We start from the raw sequence: 16,894 nt of genomic DNA on the forward strand, positions 1-16,894 counted from the left end.
GAGCCACAGCCAGCTGCCAGAGGGGGTGGGTGAGTGCTGACACCGGCACGGAGCCGTGGCTGCTGTGGAGCTTTGGGAAGCAGTTCCTCGTTCCCGTGCTCCGGCCCTTCGCTCAGCCCGCTTTTATCTCGGGACAGCAGCTTTGTCCCCCGGCTCTCGGAGCTCAGCGTGTGTCCCCAGGCACAGCCTGACCTTGCAGCCCACGCTGGGATTTGTCCCTGCAGCTCCAGGAAGGGCAGGATTGCAAAGCTGCAGCCCCAGTGCCTCTGTGACTCTGGGGTGATGCAGTGTGGATGAATCCCTCTGGAATTCCGAGTGCTGGCCAGCGCCTCCCTCACCTGCCAGCTGCACTCAGGCGGGTTCTCTCCTCTCTCCACACAGTCTGTGTCTCTGAGTGTGTTTAAGCAGCTCTTTGAGAGCTCATTTGCTGAGATTTTAGCGGATCCGGGTGGGAATGACTCTGTGTGTGTGTTCAGTGACCTCCTGTGCCAGTCACTGCCAAACCAAACCCCGCTGAAAGGTGACCCTGGTGCTGCCCCTGCCGTGCCTGGCCGTGGGCAGGACTGGGATCTGTCTTTTTGGGGGTATCCAGAGCTGCTCCAGTCCAGCATACAACAAACAGCCATTACAGAATTCCTACACATGCCCTTCCAGCCCCTGGAGTGACTTCAGCACCTCCAGACTCTGCTTCCCTTCAGGATCACGTCCTTCCCTGGCTAGGATCTTGCTCTGAGTGGAAAACAAAAGCCTTTCTGCCCTGTTTTTCCTGCAGGGGGTGATTGGCAGTAGGTAAAACAGCAGAGCACTGAGCATCCCTTGCCATTCCCCACAGCAGCCACGTCCCGGGTGCACATCCAGGATCAGAGCTCTGGCAGCATTTCAGCTCAGCTCAGCCCACTGCAGCTTTACCCACAGAGCCCTGGGAGCCAGCCCCTGCCCTTTGTGGGGTGACAAAGGCTTGATTTGCAAAGGGGAAGGGAAAGCCTTCAGCGTGTTCCTGCAGCATCTGCAATTACAGTCAGATTGCTGCTTCCTTTTTTAAGGGCTTGGCTCAAATCCGTGTCTGCTGGTTCCTCCCGCGAGGGAAGGGAACGCTTGGGAACAGCTTCCTTTGTCCCTGAGCTCCCTCCTCAGCTGCTGTGCAATCACCTGTTCTGAATGTGCTGTACTTACCCACTGGTGTTTTTCATGGGGGTGTTTTCTGCACTTCCCGTGCTTTGAGCAAGAGCTAAACACATTTTACCTTCCCAGCATCGTGGTGGGAGTGACCGGGCTCTCCCTCCTATTTTACAGTTTCCTCTGTATCGGTGCAAGAATTGTTTCACCTTTTTCTGGTGGTGGGTTTGGAACTCAGTGACTTATATCCAAGACTCTGGTGTTTCAGAGAGGCTTTTTGGGAGGCCGGGGTGCCACCGTCCTTCTTCAGTGTCATTCCAGCTCTCTCCTGCCAGATGTTTGAGTTTCCATTTGGCTGGAGTAAGAGGCATGTCCTTAAACTCTTTTATCTGCTGCACATTTAAAAGCTACATCATGCACTAAAAAACCCCAAACAACCATCTGGATGTTGACTAGATGTGCCTCAGATCATAAAGATCTGAGAGCTGGCTGGGTGGGATCAAAAGGAAATTCCTCTGGTGCCCTGCCCTGGCTGGCTCTGTCCCTGAGCCCAGGAGTGCATCCCTCCGGTGCCAGCTGCGCTCCCAGGATGGACAAATCATCCCACCGCATTTTCCAGCCCGTTGCAAAGGCAAAGAGCCGAGTTAACCTCTGGGAATCCAGCTGGAACATTCCCTAAAGCTGGGATTCCAAGGGCACAGCTGGGAGCTGCAGGGTGCCTGAGGGTCCTACCTGGCCCAGCTGAGCTTTTCCAGCTCATGAAGTCATAGAATAGAATGAGGGAATCATTCAGGTTGGAAAAGACTCCAAGATCATCAGATCCCGACTCAGAGAAATTTCCTTTCAAGCGCACCCCTGTGTTTTACTCTTGAGTGACCAAGGCACCTGAGACGGGTGAGAAAAAGGTGGAGCTGAAGGAGAGTGGCTGAAGACTTCACCAGATCGATATTTTTGAGGGTTTAGTCTCTTTTTCTAATGGAGGCCCAGTGCAAAATGGGAATCTTGGAAATCCATCAGCTTTTTGCTGCCAGTCTGCCACGCTCACCAGAAGCTGTTACTGTCTAGGGGTGGGTGTCGTGTTGGGCACAGCTCAGTGGGACCCGAGGCTGTTTGTTCCACAGAGGCAGGTGTGGTGTGCTGTTCCCCATCTTGCTGCTGGGGCACAGGCCGTGCGGGGCGGCGAGGGGAGGCGTTCCAGGGAAAGTGGGGCAGGAAGCTCCGGGGAAGCCCCGCAGTGACCCTTTCTCCCCTCCCTTCCTCCGCAGGCAAGAAGAACTCCATCCTGCTGCACAAAGTGCAGCACGACCTCAACTCGGGCGTGTTCAACTACCAGGAGAACGAGATCATCCAGCAGATCGTGCAGCACGACCGGGAGATGGCTCACTGCGCCCACAACGCGCAGGCCGCCGCCGCCGCCGCCTCCACGCCCACGCCGGTCATCTGGACGCCGCTGATCCAGGCCCCGCTGCAGGCCGCCGCCGCCACCACCTCGGTGGCCATCGCCCTGACCCACCACCCGCGGCTGCCCACGGCCATCTTCCGGCCGCCCGTGTCCGTGCTGGGCTCCCTGGGCCAGCAGCCCAACCAGACCCCCAGGCAGCTGAAGAGATTGCAGTCGCTCGTCCCGTCGGCCGGCCCCTCGGCCGTGGGCTCGCCGTCCAGCACGCCGTCCCAGCTGCACACGCCGGGCGCCGACACCCCCTCGTCCTCGTCCTTCCACATCCAGCAGCTCGCCGGCTTCTCGGCCGCCGCCGGCCTGGGCCAGTTCCAGGTGGGATCCCCTCTGGGCGGCTCCGGCCAGCCGGGGCTGAGCCAGCTGCAGAATGCGCCCTCGGGGTCACCCTTGGGCGCGGCTCAGCCCCTGCAGCAGCAGCAGCAGCAGCAGCAGCAGCAGCAGCAGCAGCCAGCCCTCTCCAGCAGTGGGTTTGGGCACTTCCAGCAAGCCACCGCCAGCTCCCCATCGACGTCCCTCACCCAGCTGTCATCAAACTCCCCCCCCCAGCCTCCTGAACCAGTTCCAGCCCGCCACGAGACCACCGCAGGGGGGACAGTCGCAGCAGCTCGCGGGCAGCGGGACCCTGGGGGGAATGAACCACTTCCAACCCCCTCCTTCTTCCAACTCTCCGTCCTCCAGCCTCAGCCAGCTGGCGCAGGCCTCGGGCCTGTGCCAAACGCATCCAAGTGCTTTAGGATCTCTGACTGGAACGATAGCCCAGCTCCACCAAGAGCGGCCTCCCTTCGCTTCCGCCGCCCCGCTCCAGCAGCCCGGCATCGCCTCTCCCTCTTGCACCCCTTCTGGCCTTAGTCCTCCCACCCAGAGCCCGGTGGCCGCCAGAACTTTCCAGTGCGGCCCCGCGGGGGCCTCGGGCTCCCACGGCTCCTTGCTGCTGCCGCAGCCCTCCAGCCCTCCCGGGCAGGCGCCGCCGGCGCGCGGCGCGGTGCCAGCGGGCCGCCTCAACCAGGACATCAAGCTGATCTCTGCGTCCCAGCCCTCTCTGCCCCAAGAGCTGGCTCAGACGCTGGGCCGCCGCAGCTCCCCTCATTCCTCTAGAGAATCGGTTTCCAGCTTCTCCCCGTTCCCTGGCGGCGGGAGCGGACTCCTGGGGAAGCCCTGCAGCTCGGTGCCCGGGCGGGTGACCCTGCCACGCCAGATGTCCTCAGGTTCTCTGCCGCACCCGCTGGTGTTCGGGGCCGGCGCCGCCGCCCTGAGCGCGGGCGGCCGCAAAGAGTCCGTAGTGCTCACGGGGGATCTGGAGCCCGTCAGGTCCAAACTGCCCTCCAATTTGTGAGGACTCCTGGAGGAGCTGCTCCTGCCAGCTCTGCCCTTGCGTTCCTCATGAGTTTGCCGAGTAATTTTTTTTCTTTTCCTTCCCCCCACCCCTGCACCCCTGCACCACTCCTGCTTTTTTTTTTTTTTTCCATTTCTTTTGTTTAGGTTTAACTGTGCTTAGAAACAAAGAAAAAAACACATGAAAAACAACGGGAGAAAAAAAAAAAAGAAGATAACCAGGTATTCTTAGAGCTATAGATTTTTGGTCACTTGATTTTATAGAATATTTTAATACACAGGATAAAAAAAAAAAAAAAAAGGATACGAGCAAATTTAATCCAACGAGGTAACGCACAGCCGGGGCGTGTGCCTGAGCTGGAACACGTGAATGAGCAGCCATAGAAGCCACCAAAAAAAGGTTTTCCTGTTGAGACAAAGATCCGAGGTTGGCACGGAAGGGGCCGTGGAGCTGGTGTTTGTGGAGCAGCCCTGGTTGGCCGCAGCTGTGACCCCGGGGCTGGGGACGTGGGTGGCCCAGCACACAGCACGTGTCCCTCCCTCCCTGCCAGGTCACCTCCTGTGCTCGGCAGCTCGCAGAGGAGCGGGAAGGGCCGAGCTCACTCTCGCAGAGCCCTCGAGGGATTTCCCAGGGGCTGACGTTTGGGTCAGACTCCAGCTGAGGAAGATGAAGGTGACCGGCAGATGGACGGGCCTGGCTGCAGATCGCGCCCTTCTTACTCCACTGATGGTCCAGGGGGAACGAGGAGCAATCCCTTGTAAGGCGCAGGGAGGGTAGCGATGCTCCCTCTGTACTTTGGCACGTGGGCAGTGGGAGAAGCCCTGGCTCTGCCAGCACACCGGGCAGAAGGCCCCAGGCAGAAGGCCCCGAGCTGCAGCCTCTCCTCTCCAGTGGTGTGTGCAAAGCACGGGAGGGAGGAGGGAGGAGGGAAGAAGGCAGCGCTTTCACGTCCCCTGTGTCACTTGAGTGTCTCGGTGTCCGTGGGTGACTGCTCTGAGGAGAGCTAGAAAGGACTGAGCAGCGGGTGCAGTCCCCAGCCCTCCTCCTCCTCCTCCTCAGCCCAGGGCAGCGTGAGGCACCAGCACAGCTCTGCTGCCCAGCCCAGATGTACAACTCTGGTTTTACCGTTAAAACCACATCAGCCCAGAAATTCGGCCAGCCGCGGTCTGTGCTTGTCCCCTGCCGGGGGAACCGAAATCCTTTGTTTGATTTCACCAGCAATAAGAGCCTGCACCTGGCGGGCTTCCCCTGACACCCTGCAGCGTCACCTGGGGCACCTGGAGCTGGGCTTTGGGCTCCCTGACTGGGGCCACTCACAGTGGGGCGGGGACAGAACGGGGCCAGCAGCACTGAGAAGCCACAGCCTTTACCTCTAGGGCAGACGTCTCCTTTTGTGTCCCTTCGTCCTTCCTCTCTCTCTGTTTGGGGTTTTCTTAGGCCAAGGGGTGTCTGTGGCCACCTCACTGTCCGAGTCAGGTGCTCAACTTTTCTAACACTCCCCAGAGACACATCCAGCCTCCCTCTGTCCCCGGCTCCCCGGGCCCCAGCCCTCAAGGGGACGCAGGACTCCATGCAGCAGTGCCAAAAACTTCAGCACCCCGGTCCTGAGCCCCTCCAGCCCCCAAACCCTGGCTGGCAGTTGTTTTTATACCGACTCGTCTGCAGAACTCTCTGCCACGTGCCTGCACCTTGAATGTTGCATTCCTGGGCACTCCCGCTTCACCCTGCTTCGGTGGCTCCGAATTCAGACGTGATCAGCTTTGGTCTTCCTTAAAGGGTCAGGGGAACTCTGGAAATGCTTTTTCTACGGGCTCCATACAGCTCTGTCTGTGTGAGTGTGCTGGGAGGGTGAGCGTGTGTGTGTGTGTGTGTTTGTATAGATTTTATAGACGTACCTATATCTACACACCTGCTTTTCTATCTGTAGGGTAGTCACACACATCCGTAGTCTATTTATGCACATGTGTCAGCACACACACACACACATATTTATATATATATATGTATATCCTAGTTTTAAACTACGTGTCAGTTCTGACCCTCCTGTGGGGCTGATTGGCAGGTGACAATTATAACCTCTAGATCCTGCTTTTCCAAATATGTACAGGTTCATCTTGAAACAGGAATCGAAGCAGACTCACAGACCCTCTGATGTTTTCAGAGGCAGAAGGAAGACTCCCAATATCCTTTTCAGTTCTTTTGGGTTTTTAGCAAACCTTTCCCCTGTGTGCCAGAGCTGCTGGAGAGCTTGGGGGCTCCGTGTGGGGCTGGGCTGGGCAGGCAGGGGGGAAATCCTCCAGCCCTCCTGGGTTCCTGTGCCGTGGCTGCTGCACTGGCCCCCAGTCCTGGCCACCCCGGGGCCACCCAGCCCCCTCCTCGCTGCAGGACATCCTCCTTGGCTTTGCTTCCCTCGAGGATCTTCTTTGGGTTTCCAGCTCTCAGCACTGCAGTAGCCAACATTGAGTTATTCTGACTGGACCCCAGTCAACACTAGGCTTGTCTCAGTAGGTGGAACTATATTTATTACTATTATTATTATTATTACTATTATTATTATTATTACTATTATTATTATTCTTTTTTGGTTTCTTTTGGGGGGGAAGGGAGGGGAAGAGTTCTAGGGGTGGGGTTTGCAATATAAAACACACAATAAAAACCTTAGTAAATAAAAATGTGGAAAACCCACCCCTCTGACTTGCTGTCTGCTTCACGTGGTGAACTCCAGGCAACACGAGACGAGCTTTAAAGAAGGGAAATCCCATTTCAGCCCTTTGCCTTGTCCTGTCTCTGTTTTCCTGCTGCCTTTGGAGCTTTGGCAGGGTGCTCACCACCTCACACGTCCTCTGTATTCAGCCACTGACAGCAAAAGTTTAAAACCTCCGCCCACACCTGAACTTCCAGCAGGCCAAGGGAGAAATCTGGCAGTTGTTTTGCAGATGTGTGCACAGAAATCCTTCACTTGAATGCAGACATGGAAGCTGTGGCTGCCTGTGGGATCCCTGGAGGAGCAGCACAGGACACAGCCCCTGGCAGCGGGACAGGGAGTGACCCAGCAGCCACGCAGGGACGAGGATGCCAAGGCCAGGAGCTGAAGAGTTTTAGGAAGGTAAAACGAAGCTCTGAGCTTCCGTTCACTCCTGCAAGGCCCTCTCAGAGTCTGTGTCCAAACCCACCTGGGAAGTGACTCCTGGTGGGTCACTTTGTCCTGGAGTTTCCATGAGGAGGGAATTCAGGTACTAAAATGCTTTGGTTTGCCTTTTGGAACAGGTTTTTAGATCAGGCTATTTCCCTGTTACAGAGGGAACACATTGTTAGTCGTGCCCAAGCCAACGTTTCTTTTAAATTTGAGATTTCATAGAAATCTTGCAAGGTTGGACTGGAACAAAATCCAAGTTTTCAGCTCTCTAAGCACACTTGGAAGGTCTGGCTGGTTCAGCACATGGTGGTGCCTCCTTGCCTCGCTGCAAGGACTTGAGAGTGCCCTGGGGTGATCCAGCTGTGGGGCAAAACATCCCCAGACACCAGAGCCAGGTCAGTGCCCATCAGCAGCTCCCACACTCACAGGATTTGCTCCCTGTGGGAGATTTTGTGGTGTCGGAGCCAACAGAAGGCAGCAATTCCCAGCAGCGCTTCCCCAGGGCACTGGCATTGTCTGGTGCCTGCACCAGCCAGCCCTGGACAAGAAGGAGAGCGGTGCCAGGGCTGCAGGGAGGGGCAGGCTGGGGCTCAGCTCTTGGGGAAAGGCTTTTCCTCCTCTCTGCAGCCTCCCAGAGCTCTGTGATGGAGCAGCAGCCTGACAGGAGCCTCAGCACTGCTCCCCGGTCACAGCCACCATGGGTGTCCCCAGGAAGCCCCACGCTGGCCCTGGGGCTGGGCACGCCCTGGGTGAATCCTGTTTCATCTCCTCTGCACTTCCAGGGGTCTCCCAGCACTGGGCACGGTTCCAGCAGGCACAGGCACCCTCCAAGGTAAGCCTGGGAATACCCAGCAGGAAAAGGGAGTTGAACCTTTTTCCTCCCTGCTAGGAGAGCCACGAGTAGTATTGGGAACGGCCCCTTCAAAGCAATCAACATATCTGAGTGTGTATTTTACCTAAAACAGAGAACACCGGACAGCTCTCACCCCCCAGCCTCGGGGCTGAGCTCGTCCTGGTGCTGTGACAGTGGCACAGGAGCTGCCAGCCACGAGCCACACCCTGCATCCCCGTCACTGTGTGGAAGAGCATCCCTTTGGGAAGTGGGAGCTGGGCACCAAGCAATGCTCTCTCTCAGCCACGGCCGAACCAGAGTGTAAAACACCAGTGGGGGAGTTCCTCCAAGCCTCCCACACCCTCGGGCAGGGGTGGCATCTCCCTGCTCGCACCCCTGAGCGGCGGCAGGGGACTTTTCCAGAGCCTTGGGAATGCCCTGCTGCCAGAGCTGGCGCGGGGCACCCACCGGGGCAGAGACTGGAGAGGCAGGGAGGGCACATCCCGTGCCCTGTGCCCGCCTGGGACAGGGACACAGCCCGGGGACAGCGTGGGACCAGCTCCCGGGCTGAGGGAGGGACAGGAGGGGCCAGGGCAGCCCGGCAGGGAGTGATGTGATGGGGTCACACTCGGAACAAAGGCTGACCAGGAGCTCTGATTCCCACGGGGATTGGCAGAGCTGGCACGTGGTGAGGCAGGACCCTTCCCTTGGGGACAATTGCCCTGCCCAGCGCTGTCCAGCTGGGACATGAGCACGGTGAGAGCCCCAGCAGAGGGGAGGGCAGAGGCCAGGCCGGGGCAGGATCCCTGTGCCAGGGACGGCTGGAGCACAGCGATGGCTGCGGGGATCAACCCCAGGGGCTGGGATGCACAAACAAAGAGCAGCCTCTCTTTGCTGGAGGCACTCTGAGGCCAAACACTCGCTCCCGGTGCACTCTGGCCCTTGCAGGCCGTGCCCCAGCCCTCCAGCCCTGCCTGGGGTGAGCTGTGTGTGCGATGAGGGGGGATCCTTCCCCCTGCTGACCCGGCCCTGGCCTCGCTGACTCCTCTCTGCAGAGGCAGGGCAGCGTGAGCTGCGGCTGGGGTTTGCCCTCACGGGTTGGAGGCGATTCTGCAGCAGCTTTTCATCATCTCTGCAGTCCTTTGTCACGTTTGTCCCTTGCCCCACACGGAGAAATTCTCCCATTGTGGTCCCAGGGCTCGTGCGTGCCTCTGGCCCCTCCGCCCCGGTTTCTCAGCCCAAATCTACACTCAAAAACCTGCGGAAATTAAAGGAAGCTGCTCGGGCACATTGTGAGCTGCGTGGCAGAGGCGCAGTGGCTTTTCTGGCAGGGGGGAGCCCAAGGTCCCCAGGTCAGAGCTGAGCACCTCCCATTTTCCAGCACAGCCCTTCCAGGTGTGCTCCCCGTGCCAGGGGCTGGCTGGAGGGACGGCCTGCGCTCCCCAGCGCCCACTGTCCCGTGCCCAGGAGCGCCCGGGCACTGCTCCCTGCATGGGCAGGGCTCTCCAAGCCCATCCCGTCCCTGCCTGCTCTCTCCTCTCCACGAACACAGCCTGGATTTTAGCACGGGTTTACGGACATCGGTTTTGTCACGTCACCTGCAGGGCCCCGGCCATTCTGCCTCACTAATTCCAGCGGCTTTGGCCTAAGGCCCGCTCCGGCTTTCGGCTCTGATTTTAACGGAGCTGAGGGTGGTGCCATTAAAGCAAATCAGGGAGCAAAGCCCTGACTCGGCTGTGCCATTTGCAGAGGCGGGAGAGCCGATTGCTCCCCGTCCAGCAGCACCTCCCAGCCCGCAGCTCTCGCCGACCGCAGTCACGGCTCCTGATTGGAACAGCCCTCGGCTGGAGCCCCTCGGGACACGGAGATGCTCCGTGGTCTGAGCCAGGAGCCGCAGCAGCTCCCCGGCTCCAAACGGGAGCTGCAGCCCTGCAGTGCCGGGCCCTTTGCGGGCAGAGCCGGGCAGGAAGGAGTTAACAGCTCCTGCCGGGTGTCCGAACGCCTTCTCCTCTGCGGGAGCCGCTCTCCTGGCTGTGCTGCAAATTAGAGAGCTCTTCAGGGTCATTTTCCTCTCTCCCTCTCACGACGTGTTGTTGTCCAGCCGCTCTGTCGGGCGCGGTGGGAGCGGCGCCCACGCGGTGCCAGCGGAGGAGCCCACGTGTGTCCCCGGTGTCCCCGGGCCAGCCCCCCAGCAGGACGTGGTCAGCTCCGGCCAGGAGCGTGCTCATGCCTTCAGCCCCTCCGCAAGGCCGGGAGCTGCCGTGGCTGCGGCTGGCCCGGCTCTCCCTGCATCCCGGGAACGGCCCCGGGGCGCGGGAGCGGCACATCCCGGGAACGGCACATCCCGGGAACGGCCCCGGGCAAGGGAGCGGCACATCCCGGGAACGGCCCCGAGGCACGGGAGTGGCACATCCCGGGAACGGCACATCCCGGGAACGGCCCCGGGGCACGGGAGTGGCACGTCCCGGGAACGGCCCCGGGGCACGGGAGCGGCACATCCCGGGAACGGCCCCGGGCAAGGGAGCGGCACATCCCGGGAACGGCCCCGGGCAAGGGAGCGGCACATCCCGGGAACGGCCCCGGGGCACGGGAACGGCACATCCCGGGAACGGCACATCCCGGGAACGGCCCCGGGGCGCGGGAGCGGCACATCCCGGGAACGGCCCCGGGGCACGGGAGCGGCACGTCCCGGGAACGGCCCCGGGGCACGGGAGCGGCACGTCCCGGGAACGGCACATCCCGGGAACGGCCCCGGGGCACGGGAGCGGCACATCCCGGGAACGGCACATCCCGGGAACGGCCCCGGGGCGCGGGAGCGGCACGTCCCGGGAACGGCCCCGGGGCACGGGAACGGCACATCCCGGGAACGGCACATCCCGGGAACGGCCCCGGGGCGCGGGAGCGGCACGTCCCGGGAACGGCCCCGGGGCACGGGAGCGGCACATCCCGGGAACGGCCCCGGGGCACGGGAACGGCACATCCCGGGAACGGCACATCCCGGGAACGGCCCCGGGGCGCGGGAGCGGCACGTCCCGGGAACGGCCCCGGGCAAGGGAGCTCCGGGCTCTGGGAAGCGGCACATCCCGGCACTGCCGGAGAAACACCTCCAGGGCCTGGCCGGCTGGCGGACTTCTCACTCTGGGGAGCGAGGAAGGAGGGCAGGGCTTCGGTGCTGCTCGTCTGAGAGCGTTCCCGCTTCCCCTTGATGGATTCCCTGGAGCACAGGACTCTCGGGAAGGAGGGGCACGGGGCTGAGGGCATATTGCTGCCTCAACACGTTTGCCCACGGCTGCAGCGCCAGGCAGGAGCGGGTCCCGAGGGAGTCTTCGCCTTTCCCTGCTGCCTCACACCCTGACAGAGATTGGAGCGTTTCGTGTCCTCGGGTGCTCCTGGGAACTCTGCGCGACTGAGGACGGTCACACTCAGCCCTACAAGGGGTGCTTAAAGGTGTGGCTTTCATCAGCGCTGCCATGGAAGTTCCACCCCGCAGATCCAGCAGGAGCAGGGACACCTGGAGGCACTCGTGGCACAACCCACACCTATTTTTCCTCCCTGTCTCCAGCAGTGTGGTCTCCTAAATCACAGGGTTTGGTTCAAGCGGTACAAAACCAGGCAGACACCAGCCTCGGGCACTCTGGAATATCCTCTGGGAGCCCGTGAGTCACAGCGCTGCGGGCACTCAGCAAACATTTCTAATTTATCGTGATGCTGTTCTTCGCTTGATGACTTTTATTAGATCCCAGCGGTTCTCCCTTGGCTGGGAAGGGCTGTCCCCACTCCAGCTCCCATCCCACCATCCCATTAACGCCCCGCTGCTCCCAGCCGGGTGGGCAGGGACTCGGGGAAATGTCCTGCACCTGGGGAGAGCCCTGCCTGGGGCTGGAGATGGGAAACGAACACCTGGGGTGGAGATTGGAGAGGGGAAACACCCGGGGTGGAGATTGGAAACACCTGGGGTGGAGATTGGGAACACCTGGGGTGGAGATTGGGAACACCTGGGGTGGAGATTGGGAACACCTGGGGTGGAGATTGGAGATGGGACACACCCGGGGTGGAGATTGGAAACACCTGGGGTGGAGATTGGAGAGTGGAAACACCCGGGGTGGAGATGGGACACACCCGGGGTGGAGACTGGAAACACCTGGGGGTGTGGGGCACAAGCAGGTCCCAGTTTGGCTTTTCCCAGTCCAGTTCCGTGCAATGAGCAGCAGCAGGTTCTCTTGAGTTTCTCCTAGTGCAGTTCCGTGCAGGGAGCAGCAGGAAGGAGCAGCGGGAAGGAGCAGCAGGTTCTCCTGTGTCTGCCTGGGTAAGATTGGGGGGGTTTGAGGGTGCTCACCACCTGAACCCCACCTTTTGGGGTGCTGCTGGTCCTTCTCATTCCTGGCTGCTGGGGAAAAGCTGAGCCCTGTCCCTCTGGCCACTCCTGCTTCTGTCTGGAGGTGCTCGGGGGGACTTGGAAGGTTCTGGAAGGTGCTGGATCTGGGAACTGGGCTGTGTGCCCTGTTTTTAGGGTCTCCTCTGTGCTGGCGTGTTTGGGGGCAGCATTTCTTCTCCGCAGCCCCATCTCTGGGGGTGCCAATGCCCTCCCGGCATTGCCTGCACCAGCACAGCTCTTCTCCCTTTTTCTCCAAGTGGGGAAACGAGCCCACTGACCTGTGCCCAGAGCCGGGCAAGGGAGGGCAGGAATTGCTGCCGGGCTCCAGGAGGGAATGGAGCCGCAGGAAAAGCTGGAGAAATCCGTAGGAGCGGGAGCAGCCGGGCAGGGAAGGGAGAGGGGAGCTGGGGAGGGCAGGATGCGGGACAGGGACACTCCCAGCCAGCGTGACCCAGGGACAGCCCTCGAGTCTGGGGGTGCTGCGAGAGGGTTTGGGATGGCTCCGGGACAAGGGAGAGCCCCTGGCGAGGTTTCCCTGGCAGCCGCTCGCTGCCGGTGCCTCAGCGCCCGGCTGCAGTGACAGCGGCTGTTTGTCACCGCGCCGGAGCGGGGACAGCCCCGTGCGGGAGGAGGAGCGGAGCGGCCGGGCCCGGCACCCCCGGCACCCCCGGCACGGTGGGGCGGGCGGAGGGGACGCTGTCACCGTAGGACGCGGTCACGGGGAGCGATGGGCTCCGGTGCTTTCCTGGCGCACGAGGGTGCCGTGATCCGGGAGGACGGGAGGGGCAGTCGGGAACTCAGCTCCCGTCCTGGGCTCCCCCCGGCGCGTCTGACCCCAAAGCCGCATCCCGCAGCCCCCAGGCCGGTCCCCGTGTCCCGCGGGGTGGCACCTGGGGGTCAGCAGCTGCTGCGGTCCGGTCAGAGCTCCCCAGCACCGGCCCCCGGAGCTCCAGCTCCGCCCTCGAGGCGCGGCAGCCGCTGATCGCGGTTCTCCCGATCCCGGCAGGGGAGCAGAGGAGGCGGGTCACAGCCAGCCTGGAATGACAGAAGGGACAAAGGGGCTCAGCCAAAGCTCCCGAAAAGGAGCCCGTGGCAGCCCAGCGAGAGTGAGCCCTGCTTGGGGTTAAGTTAATGAGTGACGACTTCATCGCTCCATCTCCAGCTTGTCCCGTTCCGTTCTCCCAGCCTCTGCAGCAGCTGCAGAACATCCCTGGGGTGCAGGGTGTGGTGTCCAGGGCTGGCCGGGCCTGTGATGCCTCGGGAGGGCTGAGCTGGAGGAGAGGCAGAGCATAAAGCAGATATTGATTGAAAGGCCTCCAGGGTACACCTTGAGCAGGACAGGAGCCTGGCCAGGGCTGCACCCAAGGGGGACACAAAATGATCACAAAATGGATCCCCCGTCCCCAGGCCTCACACTTCTATAAGTTTTGTTTCATTTTCATATTGGGGTTTAATTGTCCCATTCCAGCTCCAGGCTGTGAGGTCCCATCCTTGTTCCTCCCTCCAGCCACCCTTGTTTGTGCTTTTGGGCTGGAAGTTGTCCTTGGAGTGCAGCAGGAGCAGGATTTGTTTTGTGTCGCTGCTGTGTGCAGAGCTGAGTGACGCTGAGTGTGAGCTCAGAGCTGCACCTGGGCAGCGCAGAACATGGAATACTTGGGAGCACAAACTTGAGGCATCACCTGGATTTGCACCTGCAGGGGCAGCCCCTGTGCCCACGGCTGGCATTGGTGACACCGGTGCATTTGGGGGCTAAAGGGGGCTGTGGTGCCACTGCCACCGTGCCCAACCCGCTGTGGGCAGAGCACCCCTGGCTGGGATGTCCCCAAACAGCCTCTTTGGGGAACAGGATTTCCTCCTGAGATACCTCCGGGGAAAATCAGTGTTTGCCCAGAGTTACAGCCCTGTGGGAGCCGTGGTCCCTGCGCCTCCGGAGAGGGAGAGGCAGCGTGTGCTGGAAGAAGGCTGGGAAACAGGAGCGGGAATTGGGAAATAGCTGGGAAACGTTGATTATGGGTTACTAAAGGACAGGGAACAGGTTCTGGGTCGGAAGCCAAAGCTTGCTTGGAACAACGGGGATTTACAGCGCGGGTCCGATGCGGGTCCCTCATCCCTGCCGGAGCGCAGCTCAGCAGCGAGGCACCGCTGCCATCTGCTGTCCCCGGGCCGCGATGCCACCCTGCGGGGCTGGCACTGGCACGGCGGCACAGCCGGGGGGACACAGCGTGCCCAGGGAACGCTCTCGGCGTGGCAGAACCCGGGGCACGGGGCCGGGGGGCTCCGGTGGAGAAAAGGAGGCTCGGGGGGACCTGGTTCTGCACAGCTCCCTGGCAGGAGGGGACAGCCGGGGAGGTCAGGCTCTGCCCCCAGGGGACAAGGGACAGGACAAGAGGAGACGGCCTCAGGCTGTGCCAGGAGAGGCAGCAGGAGGGATTTCTCCATGGAAAGGGTTGCTCAGGAATGTTTGGAGCCCCCATCCAGGGGTGTCCGTGGCATTCCTGGACGTGGCACTCGGTGCTCTGGGCTGGGGACAAGGTGGGGTTTGGGCACAGCTCGGACTCGAGGTGCTGCGAGGTCCTGTCCCAGCTCACGAGTCCGTGTGGAGCCCAGGCTGGCCTGGGTGGGAAGAGCTCGGCTCCTCCTCCGTGCCAGGGGCAGCGCCCCGGGCTCAGAGGGGTTTAAGGGCTCTCCCCAGGATGCAGGAATTGTCCCCCAGCTCTGTCCCCCCTCCCCAGGTGGGACCCCCGGAGAATCGCAGGGTCCCTCCCCAGCTGCGAGGGCGAGGGAGGTGACCCGGGCAGGGGCTGAGCACCAGGGCCAGGCTCCAGTGGGAAACGCAGAGGCTGCAACCAGCTCGGGGTGGAAACAGGGAGATCAATAATCAAAAATGACTGCACCTCACAGTCCAGATACAGAAAGTGCAATATCCCATGGTTCTGGTATTATTTTAGCCGTTGTTTCCCGGGTTATTAAGGCTGTTAGCTGTACTTCCACTGATTTGAAGCCCTCCCTTCTCTGCTTGCTAATTAAAAGGTGATATTTTTACTGTGGAGCTTTGAAATAGGGAGACAGGAAGATGCTCCAAGTTCAGTGTCTGCACAAAGCCTGAGGGAGGGAGAAAAGTTCTCCTTTCTTTGGAGAACACAACCCACAGCAAGAAAAAAAAGGGCAAATAAAACCCCAAACCTGGTCACTGTACCGACTAACAATAATTAAACAAACTCTCCAAGCAGCCCAGGAGTTGATTGGATTAAAAAAAGTGTATTGGATGCCCAATACAAAATAATAAACATGAAGTTATTAAAAAAAGCCACAGAGGATACAGCAAATACTACAGAAAAGCAAAAAAAAAAAAAAAAAAAAAAAATTGTACAGAAAGGTCGACATCTACAGCGGTCCTTGAAATTCTTCTACATGAGACTCATAAAACAATGTACAGGTTTGGTTTGTTCCTTTTTCCCCAAATGTCTGAGGGAAGCTGTCACTGCACAGCTGGACTATGACACTACAAGGATACACAATGTTCCAAAGTTAAAATCACAGGATATGGAAGAAAACGTAGCATTAAAATGTGAAAAAGTGCAATACAGATTGTACACTGAATTGAATAAATGTTTTTTCTTTTTTTTTTTTTTTTTCAGTATAACCTTAAAAAAACCAACTTTGAACAGTTGTTTCATCATTAAAAATATTCCCCCTCCCCAAATTCAATGACAATATTAACATTCATGGTGTTCTACATAAGGAATATTCACAAAGGCCCCCAGCTGGGAATACTGTGTGTGTAGGATGGCATTTCTTTGGGTACAGGTAAAAAATAGGCAAAGGAACAGCTCCACACCCTCCTTTCAGGCCAGGGGGTGGATTTTATTCTTTAAATGCACGTTCTGTAGCTTATTTTGCCCTGAATCGTACTGATTAAAAGTCCAAACCTTAATTATCCAGGCGGCCCGGGGTGCTACAATTTATTTAATTCCCTCCCCTCCCTCAATAATAAATAAAATGCAGGAAATGGCCCAGAACTGACACGACAGAGTCCAGGAAGCGAAAGGAAGCGACGCCAGCCCCGAGTGGGGATTCTGTGGCTCTCCCTCCTCCCGGTGACAGGGCTGGGAGCCTCAGCTCCACTCCAGGGGATAACGGGAAGCAAAGGAAGAAAAGTTCCTTTTGCCATTGCAGTGGAAATCTCCTGGCCTGGGATCCCCAAACCCCAGCCCCTGAACCATCAGGAAGTTCGGGGTTCCTTTTATCCTAGAAGTGAAGTTGCACAGGAGCTCGTTGGCAGCTGGTTGGGGTTTCTCTCTTTGTTTTTCCCATTTTACTGAACTCCAGCCCTTTTTTGATGCAGAGAAGGTCAGAGCCAGGCAAGCACACGGAGAGAGAAGGAAAATCCCTCTTCCCCCGGCTCCCTGGAGCTCCCTGCTCCCTCTCCTCCCTTTCCACACAGCCCTGTGAACAGCACCAAGGCCGGGTTTGTTTGTACATGGTTTCCAAAGTGTAAAAAAATACATTTTTGCCTTGTTTTGTGTCCGAGGAATCCTTTGGAGCAGGATTCCCGTTGGGAAGGGCTGGGGCAGGGCCCTGTGGCCACTCGGTGCTCTCCAGGCAGGACCTGGGCTGTTGGGAATAGGGAAATCCCAAATTCCCCG

At 59.5% G+C, this 16,894-nt stretch overlaps 1 protein-coding gene across 1 annotated transcript in view; it reads left to right on the forward strand.

Moving 5' to 3' along the window:
- HCN4 (hyperpolarization activated cyclic nucleotide gated potassium channel 4) overlaps window positions 1–6,418 on the forward strand; it is a 96,307-nt gene extending 89,889 nt beyond the window's left edge. Inside the window, 2 exon segments of the mRNA XM_040077833.2 lie at window positions 2,382–3,109; window positions 3,111–6,418. Coding sequence (XP_039933767.1) covers window positions 2,382–3,109; window positions 3,111–3,905 — 1,523 coding nt within the window. The 3' untranslated portion in view covers window positions 3,906–6,418.
- The last annotated feature ends 10,476 nt before the right edge of the window (window positions 6,419–16,894 follow it).

This window comes from Hirundo rustica, chromosome 13 (assembly GCF_015227805.2).
Source record: "Hirundo rustica isolate bHirRus1 chromosome 13, bHirRus1.pri.v3, whole genome shotgun sequence".
Taxonomy (NCBI): domain Eukaryota; kingdom Metazoa; phylum Chordata; class Aves; order Passeriformes; family Hirundinidae; genus Hirundo; species Hirundo rustica.